At 43.1% G+C, this 17,928-nt stretch overlaps 1 protein-coding gene across 1 annotated transcript; it reads right to left on the bottom strand.

Moving 5' to 3' along the window:
- Positions 1-1,074: 1,074 nt before the first annotated feature.
- akap6 (A kinase (PRKA) anchor protein 6) lies at positions 1,075-15,860 on the bottom strand (the record flags this gene model as incomplete). The annotated part of the gene is given in 4 exon segments (XM_034239427.1): positions 1,075-2,359; positions 5,908-5,982; positions 10,423-11,529; positions 12,963-15,860. Coding segments are annotated over 4 exon segments (4,125 nt in total), but the record flags the coding sequence as incomplete, so codon positions are not given.
- Between the last annotated feature and the right edge of the window lie 2,068 nt (positions 15,861-17,928).

Here is a 17,928-nt window from a genome sequence, read left to right as displayed (position 1 = left end):
TGCATCACCACCGCTAAGCTAAAGGCGGCTAATGTTCGGCATTATGACGTTTAGTAGTTTATTTAGTCACTTGTAAGCATTTTATGTCACGAAGCTTCGGACATTCTTCAGTGGAGTATTTTATGTCCTATAACCACATTTGACAATCTCTTCTCTTTTTGTTAACCACAGATTTCAGCCGTCTAACCACAAACACGTTCAAAAAACCATCGACCTCGAGACGAGGGAAGCAGAAGTGGTAAAATGCTACCTCTTTTCGGGTTTTTGGACTCATTACTGCACCTCTCTATTCCATCAACACGTTCTCCAAACTCACCAACACTATCTGTCCTTTCTCGGTCCCTTAACCAACCTTTCCCCAATCCAACAAACTCATCTCTTGAACTTCCACATTCTCGTTCCATCTTTGCTCCCAAAATACAAGTTATAATTCCCACAGCTAGGAGATGTCCTCGTCCAGTTAAGGTATACATATACAGTGGGGCAAAAAAGTATTTAGTCAGCCACCAATTGTGCAAGTTCTCCCACTTAAAAAGATGAGAGGGGCCTGTAATTTTCATCCTAGGTACACTTCAACTTCCCAGCCTGATCACTTTGACCCCACGGGGTGAGATCTTGCGTGGAGCCCCAGATCGAGGGAGATTACCAGTGGTCTTGTATGTCTTCCATTTTCTAATAATTGCTCCCACAGTTGATTTCTTCACACCAAGCTGCTTACCTATTGCAGATTCAGTCTTCCCAGCCTGGTGCAGGTCTACCATTTAGTTTCTGGTGTCCTTTGACAGCTCTTTGGTCTTGGCCATAGTGGAGTTTGGAGTGTGACTGTTTGAGGTTGTGGACAGGTGTCTTTTATACTGATAACGAGTTCAAACAGGTGCCATTAATACAGTTAACGAGTGGAGGACAGAGGAGGCTCTTAAAGAAGAAGTTACAGGTCTGTGAGAGCCAGAAATCTTGTTTGTTTCTAGGTGACCAAATACTTATTTTACCGAGGAATTTACCAATTAATTCATTAAAAATCCTACAATGTGATTTCCTGGATTCTTTCCCCCATTCTGTCTCTCATAGTTGAGGTGTACCTCGGATGAACATTACAGGCCTCTCATCTTTTTAAGTGGGAGAACTTGCACAATTGGTGGCTGACTAAATACTTTTTTGCCCCACTGTATATATATTGATTAGGTGTGTAGATACACAACTGATCTGTCTTTAGGTTTGGCATTTTTGGGGGTTTCACTACTACATGTGCACGATTAAATCAAAGCAGTCTGGCAATGATTTTCTTCAGTATTGCTTTTACAGAAATGATAATACAGTTTACCTTCTGCAGTTTAAGCTTCTATAACTACAGTTGAATACAACTCATGGCCTCTTTATATCTCTGTATCTATATATATCTAAGTCCAACAAATACGAGGCTTTTTGCCAAGTATTAATATTCGTTGTTTTTATGTAACTCACAAAAACACATTTGCATTTTTCCCCATTACTTTTAGAAGCAAGACCTGGCCGTTGTGTGACGCCGTTTACACTTTATGTACCGAGTCATACGACATTTAGAAGTCACAGGGTGGCAAAACAAATCTAAGTAGTTTCTCACAGCCACAGATAATGAATCATCTCACCAGGTGTTATGTGTTAGGGAGTTGCATGCTACTTGTGCCGTGTGTGAAAGATAAGGTGTACCCAACTGCAGGAAGTCATGCACACTGACTGAAGATGGATCCAAGTGGCAGAACAACACTGAAGTACATGAAGACATGAGCAGAGGAACAAGTGTGAAAAAGAGCACATTTGTTTCCCCTGTTTAGCCTAATTGTATGTAATAAAAACATGTGACTCATATGTTAAATATATATCTACAGCTGCTAAAAACTAATCAAGTCCTCTGAGTGATTTTCACAACTTCTCTGCCTTCAATCCATCCGGAAACTGTTGAATCGTCCACTCAATACAGCATATTATCCCCTATTTAATGCCATTTTAAATCACATTTAAATGCTTCTTGGTTGTATTTTTACCACATTGTTTTCCTCTGAGCTCTTATATTGCCCGCAGACTAAAACACATACACAGCCAAACCCTAAAAGATGCTTCATAAATCAGACCCAGTATCACTGTGTCGTGATATATAACCCTGAAACTGCAGGAGAGAGTTTTCCTTCCAGTTTCTTAAAGATCCGTTCGGTTATAGCAGTGAGATTTTGGGAGTTCAGAAGGCGAGGCTCCGGGATCAGAGAGGGGGGAGGGGGTGGAGAAACGAGGCCAGGAAAGAGATCACTTCATCGGGGAGGGGAAGGAGGAAGACCCCTTCTTACATCTGGATCCTGGAGGTCCCTGATCCCATCACTGGAAGTCTCTGGATGGATGGAAAGAGAGAGGCTTTTTTTTAATCAGAAATACAACAGTATTTTATACGAGGACATCTTCCCACCAGACTGTCTGTGTCTTCATTTGATAACTTTAACAGAGCGGTATACAGTATGAGACAGCTTTAAGGACACAATATGTTGGAGATTGTTTTTTATTTTTTTGTGATATCCCTACTTTAGATCTTAGGTTTTATATAAATTATAATATTTTATTATATTTTAAAATGTTTGTAAAATGTTTTTTTATTTGATGTTTTGAGACAAATTGCGTTTATTTTGTTCATTTAATAAAAAAATAAAAAAAAAAATAAAAAAAAATTAAATTGTTATATCTGATTTTTTTTCTTCTTTTCAACAAATACAAAACAAAATGTATGTACCAACAACATAAAATGGTGTGTGTGTTACAGCCTGACACTGTATATCTTCCTCTGTGTCACATCGTTCAATTGATGGTCAAAAAACACATCATTACATGTCCTTTCGTTACCTTGAACACACACTGTCCTGCTGCCCCATAATACAAAACAACTGTGAATTAATCCGCCTTAGAAAATAGTCCCTCAAGAAATGCACTACTTCCTCCTGTTTGTTTTGACAAGGACTGCAGTGACCAGCTGTTTTAGGTAATCACTGAAACTTCAAAAAAGAAGCTTTAATGATGTTTGTACCCGTTTTATTCTACTGCTCAATACATATTTACTTATAAATGTTTATGTAAATAGGAATAGGTCTACACTCAAACATAATAACATTTGCATAGTTTTATTCTTATAATGTTATAATGTATTGAGTTTATTTTAAGTTTGATCCACATCCAATCAGACATACATGAATAGATACGCCGTCTACGGTTCTGAATATTTTACTATAAAACATGACTTAGTGATGAAACCTGAACACTGTGTGTGTGTGTGTGTGTGTGTGTGTGTGTGTGTGTGTGTGTGTGTGTGTGTGTGTGTGTGTGTGTGTGTGTGTGTGTGTGTGTGTGTGTGTGTGTGTGTGTGTGTGTGTGTGTGTGTGTGTTTGCTGCAGACCTTCTGCTGTCTGGGTCACAGAGCACATCATGAGCCGCATTCATGATTGCTTTAATTGCACCTGTGTCTGTGTACAGTGTGTGTGTGTGTGTGTGTGTGTCTGTGTGTGTGTGTGTGAACAGGTGGGCTAGACTTGGGCATGCCATGGGGGTCAGGACCAGCTGTACGCATCACCAATATGGTGTGTGTGTGTGTGTGTGTGTCTGTGTGTCTGTGAGTCCTTTGTCGTGGGGATACATGCATCGTGCGTGTGCAGCGCTTGATTCTCCACTTTCATGTGTGTGTGTTTCTTTACCTGTTAGTGTGTATGCATGTTTGTCCTCTGTTGTGTGTGTGTGTGTGTGTGTGTGTATAACATGTCTGTCTAACCTGCAGCTGTTGGGCTGTCAGCTTCTACCTGGACTCTCATGCCCTGCCCTCCGGGATGTGTGATGTGTGTGTGTATGAGTGTGTGGAGAGTCTGGGGGCAGCAGCTTTTGCTTCGCCCTGGAGGAGCCCATAGGGCGGCCACATCACACACACACACACACACACACACACACACACACACACACACACACACACACACACACACACACACACACACACACACACACACACACACACACACACACACAGCTTGTGTCACTGATGGCCTTTGTTCGTGTTCAGCAGCTTCCTGGTTTGATTTGCGTTTAAAAATAGAAAAGATGTTACGAACTAAAACAAACTCACTGCTTGTTTGCAGCATACATTAGAAATTGTAGACACGCACAGTTTTTGAAATGATATAACAAATCCTAACGGGATAAAAAAATCAAAGTCATATCGTGAAATATTCACGAGAGACACGAATCACATCTCCATCAGTGTAGCCCTTTGAACGCGAGCTAAAGATTACTAAGAACTGTTGAAACACTGATTCAGAGTCAAAGCTGTCAATCAAAGTGGTCTCGAAGGCCCCGCGTCATGTGACAGAGTCTGCCTCCTCCTGCGTTCACTCCAGCAGCCGACTCACAGCCTGATGTTTGCAGGAAGGATTAGATCTCATGTCGTAGATTACAAACTAATTACTGAATGACCGGAGCAGCCTTTCTTTTACTCCTGACTTCCTGAGATTGGTTTGTGAGGAAAGCTCCATTCAGTTTTCACATTGTTATGTTGCTGTGTAAATAATATCGTTTTGAGAAACAAATAGAGTCGATGAATGTATTTCAGATTCAGGATCAGGTTTATCACGTACGAGGAAGTTGACTTGGTGTCGTGGTGCATACTTTAAAGTAAAACAAGACTTAAAAACACAGGTAGAGAACTAGAAAAATATAAAAAAATATAACAGTATTTACTTTATTTAAATGGAATAAGAAGGAATAAAATATGGAATAAGAATCGGCAGTAATAATTAAAAAAAGACAACTTTGTTGATATTGTTGTACATTGTGTTCATGAATGTAAAGCACAGAGTCTATGATGTGGCTGAGGTCAATATATATTTGAGATAGAACAAGTAGATGAGTAGTTACAAGGTGTCAATTGACCACAAAAGGGGTGACCTTTGACCTGACCATGGGTCTTTTGTCCTTTGACAGAGTGATGGAGAGTCAGTTATCTGATGACTGAGCAGGACTAAACCACATGTGTCAAACTCGAGGCCCGGGGGCCAAATCAGGCCCTTGGTGGATTTAATTTCGGCCCGCAGGATAATTTCTAATTCCTATTAGATCTGGCCCTCTGGTATATTGCACGCACACCTTCACTCCTGAGGGTCTCCTCCGCTCAGAGCCTGAGCCCAAACATTGATGACCTTGCACCCAAGATGAGATGCCAAGTATCTGAGCTAGCATCACAGAGCAGCACACTGAGTTTAATGGATGCTTCCTTCTGCACTTTCTCTCAGGACAACAGGGCATGTTTGGTTTTCTCTTTGAGGGGAATAGTTTTGTTGAAGCTGTTGTTGGCCTGTGGGAAAATGTACTCATAAGAAATGACTCTGGGAAAGCTGCAGATAGAGCCATAAGAAATGAATGCAGCTGATTATTTAATGTTTAATGTTGTTTTTATAGGCAATCATTGAAGCTTTGTTAGTTCCAGGTTTAATATGTGCAATAAGTTCATTTCAATACGTTCTGCAATAAACATTGAACCAGTCCGGCCCTCCACTAGTACCCATTTTTTAATGTTGGCCCACTGTGTGTTTGAGTTTGACCCCCTGGAGTATGCACTCTGTAGAGACATTGCTCTCTGCATGCTGTGCGCCTCTTGTGCAAAAGACAATTTAAAAACTCAGGTCATTGCAAGAACTTCCACCATAATATGACCTAAAGTGTCGAGTGATCGATAAGGGATGCTGAAAACACCAGAAATGACTTCTTGTGTGTGTGAAAGCCGACTCTTGAGTGTGAGTAGTTGAACCGCTTGATAGGTTGATTGCAGGAGCTCCACTGTGACCTAAAGTCTCCATAAGGGATGCTAACGATGCTAGAAACACCAGCGATGACTCATTGTGTGTGTGAACTCACTGAAACGGTCCGGGTCCTGGAGGTGGGCGGTCTCACTGAGGCTTGTGCTGTTCTGGGGGTTTGATTGACAGCTGGCTGAGAGAGGAAACAAATAACAACAAAGACATGGAGAGTAAATAAAACAGTGACAGACAACAGAGACATTGTTAAGTCACATGGCGGCAGATCCACGATACAGCTGAACATAAGAAACATGATTTCCTCAGTGAGAAAAGTGGAGACGAGAGAGGAAACAAAAGCATACATCAAAACAGCATTCTCGGGATGAAGCGTTGTTTGTCTTTGTTTTCTAATCGGCTTATTCTTCCTCTCAGCCCAAACTGATGAAAAGTTGCAAATTAAAACAAGGAGCATCAGGCCGAGAACAATCCTCTCGCAGCTCCACCCCGTCTCTTAATTGGTTCACGACTAATCGCTTTGTAAAGACTTGTGTAGCTATTATCGCTCCCCGTGCACCCAGCAGCCCTGAGAGTTCACACACACACACACACACACACACACACACACACACACACACACACACACACACACACACACACACACACACACACACACACACACACACACACACACACACACACACACACACACACACACACACACACACACACACACACACACACACACCATGTATACATCACTTCAGGGGACATTACATTGACTTACATGCATTTCCTGGAGACTTATCCTAACCTTAACCATAACCAACACATGCCTAACCCTTAACCTAACCCTAACCAAGTATTCACCCTAAAATTAATGATTCCCCTTATGGGGACCTCCAATTTGTCCCCATAAGGGAAGCCAGTCCCCACACGTGACTGTGTAAACAGATTTAGGTCCCCACAAGTATAGTAATGCCAGACCACACACACACACACACACACACACACACACACACCGTCACGCTTACATGCACACATACACACATACACACAGTCACGCTTACATGCACACATGCACACACACACACACACACACACACACACACACACACACACACACACACACACACACACACACACACACACACACACACACACACACACACACACACACACACACACACACACACACACACACACACACACACACACACACACACATATATACACACACACACACACACACACACACACACACACACACACACACACACACACCAGAGTGACTGCACATGTGTTAGAAGAACATCCACCCCTATATTTTCTTTGGTCTATTTTTTAACGCTATTTGAATTAATTTATGAGCTAATGGGAAAACAATGTTTACATGTTGGGACAGAAAAGCTACTGCAGGTTTGGTGCCATAAGTGAGACTCAAATGAAAATAAAACCATGACAACACCATTAGAATCTCAAAAGTGCAAAAGGAAAAATCCAAACTGAACATCAGTGAATTCTCAAAAACAGAACACAAAAACAAAAAATACACCATCAGCATTTTAGAAAGATGTCTTTTTTAAATCTCTAAATTAATTACTTGAAAAAGACCAAATAATGAATCCCAGAAAAAGAAACGATGGTCACCTTTAATTTTTTTTAAATGCATCAAATTTAAGAAAAAAATGATATATTTCCAAATGTATGAGAACCTCAAAATTCTAGAAAGTATTTCAAAGATAAATCGAAAAAAAAACGTCTTCAAAAATACGATAATACCAGAAAATGCACAAAATGACACGTTCTTAGTAATCTGTTTTGAAAATATCTTTTAAATGCATTAAATCTTTATCCAATCGGAACAGTAGGATCCCGTTTGCATTATCGAAATGTGTGAAATCTACTTGATGTGAAATCTGAGCCACTGTCTGCTTCAAATATGATAACTATTTATATCGCAATACTTAAGTGTTTGGATAGTGTATTGCACCCCTGGTTCATTCTGTACACGGTGTTATCGCTGTGGGGTGCAGAGATCTGACTGATCAACCACCTGAAGGTGCTTTGCAGTAGTGTTGCACGGTGTACCGATACTTGAAAGGTACCGCGATACCCTGCCGTTAAAAACGGTACGATTCCTCCGTTTCATTAGTATCGGTACTTTAAGAATGACGGGGAAAAGTACTCCGGTGAGAAAGCACCGTTTTAATAAGAGCCGTGTGTGTTCAGCGCTCTGCTTTCACTCTCCCTGCACTGCAGCCGTGCCTGCAGTCCCTCCCTCTCAAGCACGCTCTAAGTCCCTCCCCTCTCTCGTGCATTCAGCCACGCGCTAGCTGCCAGAGCATTTGAGAAAACGAGAAGCATGGCTGCAAGTGGGAGTGCAACTGCCGCTGCGCCTCGGCTTGTTGACAACAAAGACGTCAGAAGCGAAATGTGGAAGTATTTGAGCGATATCTCTGACAGTGAGGGCAAGCCTACGGACAACACGAGGCCTGTCTGTCAGACATGTTTTAGATCCCTGCAAACCAAGGGAGCCAACACATCAGACTTGGCTAAGCACCCGCCGACCGGAATCCAGAGCTGTTTAAAGAACTTAAAGACAGACAGGTTAGCGAATGTGATGGATAACATAATTACATCATGCTCAGCCCATGCCCTCACATCTAAGTCAAACAAGTGTAATTTATTTTGTGACAAACGAACGTTTTCGTAGTTTGACGAGGCAATTAATGGCAATGATAACTGTCTAATATGGCTATCTTTTTAGCTAGCTTACCAATGTGGCTAACATCTGCAATATACATTTTGTCAATAATTATTTATATTAATGTACTATTACATGTTAATAAAATATTAAAAAAATTATATTTTATAAAACAGTTGTTTGACATGATGCTTAATTTGATTTAATACGAATTATTGTCATTTATTTTGTTTATTGTTCTCATTGTTTAAAAGTTTGTGTTATGGTTCTGGTGTGAAATAAAGACTGTTTCCCTTTTTTTTGGAAAAGTATCGAAAAAGAATCGGAATCGCAATTCTTGACTTGGTATCGGTATCGAAACCAAAATGTTGGTATCGTGACAACACTACTTTGCAGTAAAAAGCACAAAGGACATGCACTGTGAGGAGAACCAGGTAGTCTGCACTACATCACAACCTCCGTGTTCCTGTTTGAGAGTAACACAGTTGATGAACAGAGGAAGGTTGCAGACACGGTGAAAAAGAGTCTAATCTGGAAAAATAAAACTTAGAAAGAGCACAAACACGCTAATTCAGAGATGAGATGAAGTGAACGATCACAGCGAAAAGGGAACGCTCTTCGCTGATGAATCCTAATGAAATCTGACTGATAGTAATTATGCTGATGTTGTTCTGTGGACCTTAACCTTTTAACTACTAAGCTTAGAAGTCTGCAAATCCCCTCTTAACACCTGAGGGAGGGGAGGAGGAGGAGGAGGAGGAGGAGGGAGAGGGAGGAGGAGAGGAGAGGAGGGGATGAGGGGGAGGAGGGGGGGAGAGGAGGGGGGGGAGGGGGGGGGAAGAGGGGTTCCATTTTCTTCCTGTTCGGGTTCTCCTAGAAGAGGAAGAAGACAGCGGAAAAGTTTGAGGGTTTCTTTACTGGAGGAGAGGAAGAGGAGGGGTGCGAGTTTTTTTTCATAGGAGTGCTTCTTTTCTTTGCATTTTTTTCTTGTCGGGCCTTGGATATGTTTCTTGTTCCTTACAGCTTTTTTTTTCTTTTTTTTATTTTTCTTCTTCCTTTCTTCTTTTTTTTTTCTTTTCTTTTTTTTCTGTGTTTCTTGATCAGGTTGATTTGTTTTGGAGAGAGGAGGGGTTAAATAGAAACTGAGAAGAGGAAGAAGACAGCGGAAAAGTTAAGAGGGAGGAAAGTTACCTGCAGGAGGAGGAGCAGGAGGAGGAGGAGGAGGAGGAGGAGGAAAGGAGATGAAATTACAGGTGAAGACGAAGAGACGGTGAGATGAAGGTGAGGAAAGGAGAACAAGGGTTCAGTAAACTAATCTGAGTATTAAAATATAAAAGTAACCTGATTACTTTCTGATACTTCTGGATTATCTCGATATGAAATGCAAGAGAAAATAAAAATCAATAAGATGTTTTACTGTATTCTATAACATCATAGATCAAAGGGACCTTAGAAAATAACCAAGATATTTGTTCCTGTGAAATGCATCAGGTTTCAAAACTACATTTAAATATATATATATTTTAAGTAAGTAGAACGAAAGTAGCCAGAATACCCAAAATAAAATGCAGTCAGAATTTCACCTACAATGCATATTTCTTTATTGTAAGAGTATTGTAATCTCAATATGTTGTTTCTTTACGTACGTGTTTTGTGTCCTATGTAATCCTGTTACTTCCCAAGCATGGATATACACTAAGACATTATATAAAGTAAAAGGATGAGTGTGAAGGAAAGGAAAGGAGGAAGAGGAAGACGAGGTTACTCATATCTGTCTGGCCTTAGAAATGGGAAATAAGAGAAAGGTACAGCGGCCTCATCCCCTCTGTGGGGCTCGGCTCGGACTAACACCTGGAGTAAAGAGGTGAAGTGCAGTATCAAGGCCTGCATAATGTCCGCAGATAGCAGCTCAGGCGTGGAAACACTCACCTGTTTCTCCGTCACTGTTCTCCCTTCCTGCTGCGAGCCGTTCCTCCCTCTCCTCACCCGTCGAGTATCCACCTCGCCTCGCCTCTCCCCCTCCTCCCTATCGGCCTCTTTCATCAGCGAGCGGTTAATTTTGGGATTAATACGTGTGGTGGTGGCTGGCTCTTTTGAGGGATTTGTAGCGGAGCCGCAGACACTTATCTTGGTCATTACGGCGCCCATATTGGATTCGAGCGTTTTAGTATCTGCCAAACATTCGTCTGCGGAGGAGTCTATCGGGCCGACACGCACCCGGGGATTAAGATAAGGAGAGCCCTCATTACGACTCCTTTCCTCTCGCGGCAAGATGACACTCGTATTGGCCACGACTTCTTCTCCTCCAGCGACATCACAGAGGAGGTTCGGGTCCTCACCTCGCTTCCTGTCCCCAGCGGGAGGAAGGGAGGAAGGGCTGTCGGCTTTTGGTTTGGAGCCGGGCCCCTGGAGAGAGGAGTAGCTGGAAAAGGAGAAATGAAAAGGATCCAGGATGGAAGAGAAACAGCTGTGAGATTCCTCTGTGGACCGTTGGAAGTACAGGTGGTCTCTATCTTCTGAGGGAGACATCTGACTATCCCCTGGTTTGTCGTGGAGTTGTTGTGAATGAGGCAGGGGTAGAAAGTCCAGGTTTTCCTTCAATAGGAAGCGCGGTGGTTTCTTTGTGAGCTCCATGCTGTAGCAGAGAGGCGGGCCCAGGTACACCTCCTCCGTACAGGCGGAGAACAGCGTCTCCTCGTCTCTAAACTCCGGGCTAGCAGGCAGAGATATGGAAGGGCTTCCCGACTTCAAATCCAGAGCACAGAAGTTTTTCCTCGATTCAAAGCCGGGCGACGTTTGCCTGGAAGACGGGGCTGAGTTGGTCATCTGCTGCCTGGTGCTGGTGAACAGGTCGGGGCTGTGGAGGCCTTGTGTCGGCGTCACGTACGACGGGATGTTGTACGGAGTCGGAGAGGAGTTCCTGTCCTCGGAGCATTCGCTGACCTCGCCACAGTCGCTGTCGTGAGAGGAGAGAGACAGGTAGGAGTAGAAGTCTCCCTTACGAAGGTGGAGAGGCCGGTGGGAGTGTTCGAGGATCTGAAAGAGCAGGAAGAGAGAACGTTTTGTAAAGAACGCGTCTTCAAGATTCAAGGCGTTTATGGTCCTTTGTACACAGCTACAGTGTAGATATGACAATGAAAATCTGAGGCTCCTCCAACAGTGCAACACAATACAACAGATAATAGAAATAGTGCAGAATAGTCTATATACAAGTAATTGGAATATTCATATACGTTGCAAACAGATGAAAGTTATGGATGTTCTTTCAAAAGTTCAAGCGTTATTTTACTTTTTATTTAAAGGGGGCCTATCATGCTCTTTTTCAGGATAACATTTCTAATTTCACCCTCTGTCTGAAACCAGAGCCCAGTCTGCTCTGATGGGTTGGTTGTGATTGGTCAACAGCTTAGAGATTGTCCCGCCCCTTAGCCTATCGAGTACAATGTGTCGGAGCGCTAGCCAATAGAAGCAGGAGAGTGGTCACTATGTTCCCGGAACTTTGGGATTTTAGCCTTTGGAGACCGTTGACATGCACTAAAAGGAGAAAGAACAATAGAAAGTCAATTTATGTTACTTTTGAGGTTTATTCTGCACTATCCCTTTTCTGTAAACATTGTATATGTCTCTCCTACGGAGCAAATACAAGTTTGCTGATTCAAATTTGACTTATCTGATTGGAAGGACTATGGATAGAGGGAGGTTAATGGGTGACAGGTCAAAGAATATGAGTGTTGTTAAAAATATTGAATTGACTTGAATTTTCTCTACAAATTAAAATAGTTAAAGTCAGTGGTATAACTCAAATCAAGAGTTTTGATCACTTAACTTAAGTAAAACTATTTTGAATAATTAGTTTGATTTAATTTAGTTTGATTAAAGTTATAAATGCAGTTTGGTTTTCAACTTTTTGATTATGTACATTTATATATTTGTGTAATTTAACACAATTACCAAACCATCCAAGTGTTAATTTGCATATTAAAACGTCAAGTGTATTTATATTTCACACTTTCACAAAAGAGGGGGAAAAGTTTTCTGCCTGATTTCTTTTTCTTTTCAGACATTAAATGAAGACTGGAAACTGATTAGCTTTTAGATTACTTCACTCGCAAAGGATACTCAAGAAATTAGTCATTACATCCTAAAAGTTATGATCTGTGATGCGATTTATTGAATTACTCCAACTCAGTGAACCAATTAACTGAAATAACTTTTTGCCATACTTTTGGATTCATTTGTCCTCAAAGTGTGCTGAATAAATGAGGTCAAACAGGACTTCAAGTGCTGCAAAATATCCAATATTTGATTAATTTATTATCAACGTCTGCAGCCATACTGAACTGTTTCATTTGATTCCTGTTTCATTTGCATTATAACAATTTGCATGTTTGACTTGTAATGAAATCCACAACAGACTGATTGTCTAACTATTATTTCTCAATTGGACTTCTGTATTATTCATTCTGTACCTTGTTTTTGATCTTTGCAGACGCAGGACTTTGGTCTGGGACGGACCGGTTTTCGTTCGGTTCGTCCGACCGGTTCTCTTTGCTCTTCAACGCCAGTGAAGTCATGTCAATAATCTCCCTTACGAAGTCATGCACGCTGTCTTTCTTCCCGTCCTCTTCACTGCGTGGATGGAGGGAAGAGGGCAGGCGGTCGCAGCAGGACGAGTGAGAATTGTGCCGTTTTTTAGGAGGCCGAGACGACTCTTTGTCTCGAACTTCCCTCTTCGTTTCCTCCGTCACAAAAGACGAGAACTTGAACTTCTCCTGACTGGTGATGGCTTTCCGCCCCTTGGTTTCTGGCCTGCTGTTGTGCAAGGCATCCTGGGATATGCAGTTTTCAACAGGAGAAAGGGAAGGAGGCGTTGGGATGGAGGAGCGTTGACAGGGCAACTCCCCTCTCAGTTGTCCGACTAAAGAGGAAGCCTTTTTGGACAGGAAGGGATTGAGATCGCAGGACGGTGACGGAGAAAGCTGATTCGTTGCTTCTGTTTTCATCCAGTCGCCAACATCCTGATCTGCCTCCTCTGTTTTGGCGAACATGTAAGACTCCCTCAGTGACTCGCCTTTCTTCGTGAACACACTGGACTCCTCTCTAAGGAGCTCGTCGTCCTCGTCTTTCCCTTTCAAACAGCTCTGGTCCACGTTTCCGTTCTCCACGTCGTCAACAAACTGGCTGATGTAGCTTCTTGTTGCGTTCCTACGGTTCTTCTCCTCTTCTTCCTCGTCCTTGTTGTCTCTTTTCGTTTTGTTGTTGCTGCTATTGGTGTTGTTTTCTACACATTTTGAGCGGTTCTGGAAGCAGTGCTGCCCTTTGTTTTGCACGGAGGTGAGGTTGGCCCCACACTGCAGCTCATCCCTGAGGCCTGCCTCTGTTTTAGAGGAGGAGGAAGATGACGAAGTTCGGGGAAATCGGAACCAACTCTGCAGCTCCCTCTTCATGTACTCCAGCCCCAGAACATACGACCCCTCCATCTCCTCTTCGTCATCATCGTTACCAGACGATGCACCGCTCAACCTCTCCCCTTCATCTTCGTCCTCTTCGTCTCGAACGCCCAGCTCCTCCTCAGTGAGTGTGAGCGTGGAGGAAGACAGAAGGTCGCTGTCGTCCTCGTCTTCGTCTGTGCACGCTGACTTACAGGAGACGTTCACGACCAGACTCAAACTCGCCGCATCTGCTTCGTCCATCCCTTGCCCTCCTCGGCCGTGCCCCTGGCATTGTTTCCTGTAACAGCAGTGTCCTGAGTTGGCGTTGGCGGACATTGTGGGATCCAGGAAGAGATGGCGTTGATTTCCGAGCATGGCACAATCCTCAGAGCCTAAAGAAGAGTCTTCGTTGCTGCTCAGCTCCGTCAGAGATGTTGTTGCAGAGCTCTCGTTGATCAGGGATGGCGGTCCTTTCCTTGAAGATCTTAAAATCCCAGAAAGGGGGGAGTGGCGCCCACCGAGGGAGGGCGAGGCCGGGAGTCTGCTTCTCTGATTGGAGCTGCTCCGGAGCGTCATGTCAGAAACACTGCGGGTCATGTTCGCCACTAGAGGACTCTGGATGTTCTCCAGACGTTTCAGGAGATCCAGAGTTCTTCGGCTCAGCTCTCCAGAAGACGCTTCTCCTTGAGCACTTTTGTTGATCTTCTCCTTTCCTGGTTCACCTCCATCCATCTCTTTGTTGAGCCCCAGATCCAGCTCCCCGAGACTGGCCATGCTTCCCCCGGTATCTTCACCGCTACGACACGGTACCAGGCAACTCTCCAAAGAGGCGCTACGATGCAACTGGTCTTTGGAGGGAAATAAGTCCCCACCCAGAGCCAGAAGGGACTCCAACGAGGAGCTCTGAGATAATACTGGACTGGATGTTTGGCGACGGAGAGCAGGAGGAGTTCCTGTAGCTTTATAATCAACTTTGAACCCCGTGAAGTCACTGCGGGACGTAAAGTCAGGACCTCCTACCTCAAAGTCCGAATCAGAGTCTGCAGGAGTCAGGATTCCTCGCCCGTTGATTAAGATCTCGACCGCCTCACCTCTCCTGTGCTTCCTCCTCTTTTCGTCCTCTCTGTTTCTTTTGATTTCATCTCTTCTCCATACTTTCTCCTTCATACTTTCCTCTCTCTTGGTTCTTTGGTTGTACCTGGTGCCTCCGTCTTTGTGCAGAACCAGATGACTTCCTTGTACAGATTCATACTTCCTTTGCTTCTCTTCGTCCTCATCTCCTTCTCCCTGATCCTCCTCCTGGATTTCGGAGTTTGTCGTCGTCGTCGTCTCCGTGTCTCCGGTATCACTTACGATCCCACTTTCGCTTTCTGACCGTCGACTGCTCGCCGATTGACCGCTTCCTCTACCACTCTCCCCATCCCGGTATCCAACGTTTCCTCCTTGGCTTGGTGGCATCAAACCACCCAGGATGTCCGGCAGGGATTCGATGGAGGAAAAGGAAGAGTCCTTACTCAGGCTCTTCAGCAGAATGTGCTGTTTCCGTTTTCCTGATTTGGTTTTGTGCAACATGGAGGAAGTAGAAGGAAACTGAGGCTGTCTGTATAACTCGACACTATGGAGGCTGTACACCTGATATACCTTATTGTTGTTAGGAGGAAGAGTCACATGGGTCATCATCTCATGACTCTGGTTGGCTGTGACACTGGTACGATTCCCATTGGGTTGATTCCCATTGGATAGATGGCCGTCCAAAGGCAGATTTGGTTCGAAGGGGAGGTTGTGCATGAGGTCAGGATCTTCTTCTTGAGGCTCTGTGATTGTCATATCAGTTTCATCCCATTCCCAGGAGTCATCTGGAGGCGGGGCCACTGGTGGGAGTGGGCTGATCTGATGGAGGTCAACTAGACCCGGTTCCAAGACGTTTCCAGGAACCTGTAGAGACAGAAATAAAGAAAAATACATTAAAACATGGTTGAAATGGTTGAGCAAGGATAAGGCTTAGCTGCCGAAGGAAATACCATAAACCCCAAAGGACGGAGGATTTAATCCTGCTGCATGTCTAACTTCTTGTCTCTTTTACTCACTCTTGCTATGTTTCTAATCTACTTTGTAAAATGGCAAAAAGGAAAAGGACAACAGGGTAATAAAAGAAGATTATTCTGTACACATGAAGACAGTCTGTCCTGGGAGACTAAGTACATTTTCTGATGTAAAATTCACTTTCATGTCAATAGTGTGATTTAAGTCGAACCCTTCGATCCGAAGCAAGAGTCAGCTTCAGGGATTTCTCGATCAACAGTTTCCAGCACTGGCTATTTGTCCGGGTTACCAAGTGATTTCCTGTTTGAAGCCAATTTGGCCCACAGGCACCAGAAGTCACCCCCCTCCTCTGCCATGGGTCATACAAATAGCCGCAATTCAGCTGTAAAGTGTTTCAAAATTATAGAAATTGGATGAATTACAGATATAAATAATATACAAGGTTCTTCGTGGGTCATCAAATACCGGATTTGATTGGATTAGGCTGATTGATAGCCCTTACTCTGCGTGCTGAATGTGTTTTTGAATGCGTCTGCAGTGGCAGAAAAACCCTGTTCAGTCATTACCCCCATCTCCCTTATCAGCACGAGGGGAATAAACACAAATCTAATAGAAATTCATTGCACAGCCATATCCACACACACACACACACACACACACACACACACACACACACACACACACACACACACACACACACACACACACACACACACAGAGCCAACTAGTTTATTAGATTAATAGGCTATGAATGGCTAATACGAATTACCCCCCTCTCTTGTTAACGAGACGCGGAGCAATTTGTATAATTATGTCTGTGGAAGGGAAGAATTCCTGTGTCTAAGCATATTTTTAGACAGCCGAGCTTTCTGAAGGCTTTTGATTACGTATTTACTTTGGGGTTTTCAGCGCCGTGCTCTTCCTCTCAGAAGTCGTTTTTGAATAATTCATCGCTTTGTTCCAGAGCCGGAATAATTTGTGTTGAGATTTATGAGCAATTGCTTTCGGGGGGTGGGCTGATTTTACTCTTTTTGAAATGATCACAGGACGTGTTTTGTCAGAGTGTCTCTTTTCAAACGGAGGCCGAATACAAGATTCTCTCAGAGAGGCGATTTCCCAACACGTCTTTTTAAAGAGTTTGCTGCCAAAACAACATCTGAAGAAACACAACCTATACTCGCTGTGTTTGATCGCTCAGCATCTCATGCACTTTAAATGATAATATAGAGCCAGTACAGTTTAATGGACTGGATTTTAAATTACGTTAAACTTCAATCCGGGCCATTTCTGAAGTCCTGTTTCTGGCATTTTACTAGAAATTAGTAACATGAAACAAGACGTAATTAGACAGATTGCTTCTCAAGGATGAGGGAAATTACACATGCTTCAGGGGGTTTTCTGAAATGTATTGATTAAGGACTCAATAATTGCCTAAATGAGTGGTTAAGACGGAGCTTTCAGCGCTGTGGGAGGTGGTGGAAGTAAATGTGCCAGTAAAGTCTTTATGTTTTGATTTGTTGTATTCTGTCCAAGAAATAAACCTAAAGTCCTGAGCAATTGTTTGGTAACCAACGTATAGAACCTGAATATCATCCTATTTGTACTTCCAGGTATCATAAAATGTTACGTACTGTTTGTTTCTCCCATGTTTAAAAGACAACGTTAAATAACTTTGAGCAGTATGTGTCGATTTTTGGGAAATCACCTTTCTCTCTCTCTTTCCAGTCTCGTTTCTTTCTATTAAAGAGGACACATTATTCTCCTTTTCAGTGATTGACAGAACAAACATACATGATTTGGAGGCTGTGGCTCAGTGGATAGTAGATAGTGTGCTGGACTTCGAAAACAGGGGGTAGCAAGTTCGAGTCCCACTGCAGTCAGCATGTCGTTGTGTCCCTGAGACACTTCACCCCAAAGTGCTCCTGTGAGGATTGTCCACAGTATTGAATGTGTGTAAGAT

This window comes from Gymnodraco acuticeps, unplaced genomic scaffold (genome assembly GCF_902827175.1).
Source record: "Gymnodraco acuticeps unplaced genomic scaffold, fGymAcu1.1, whole genome shotgun sequence".
Lineage (NCBI taxonomy): Eukaryota > Metazoa > Chordata > Actinopteri > Perciformes > Bathydraconidae > Gymnodraco > Gymnodraco acuticeps.
The sequence above is the reverse complement of the archived record's forward strand: the minus strand, read 5'-3'. Positions and strand labels throughout refer to the sequence as shown.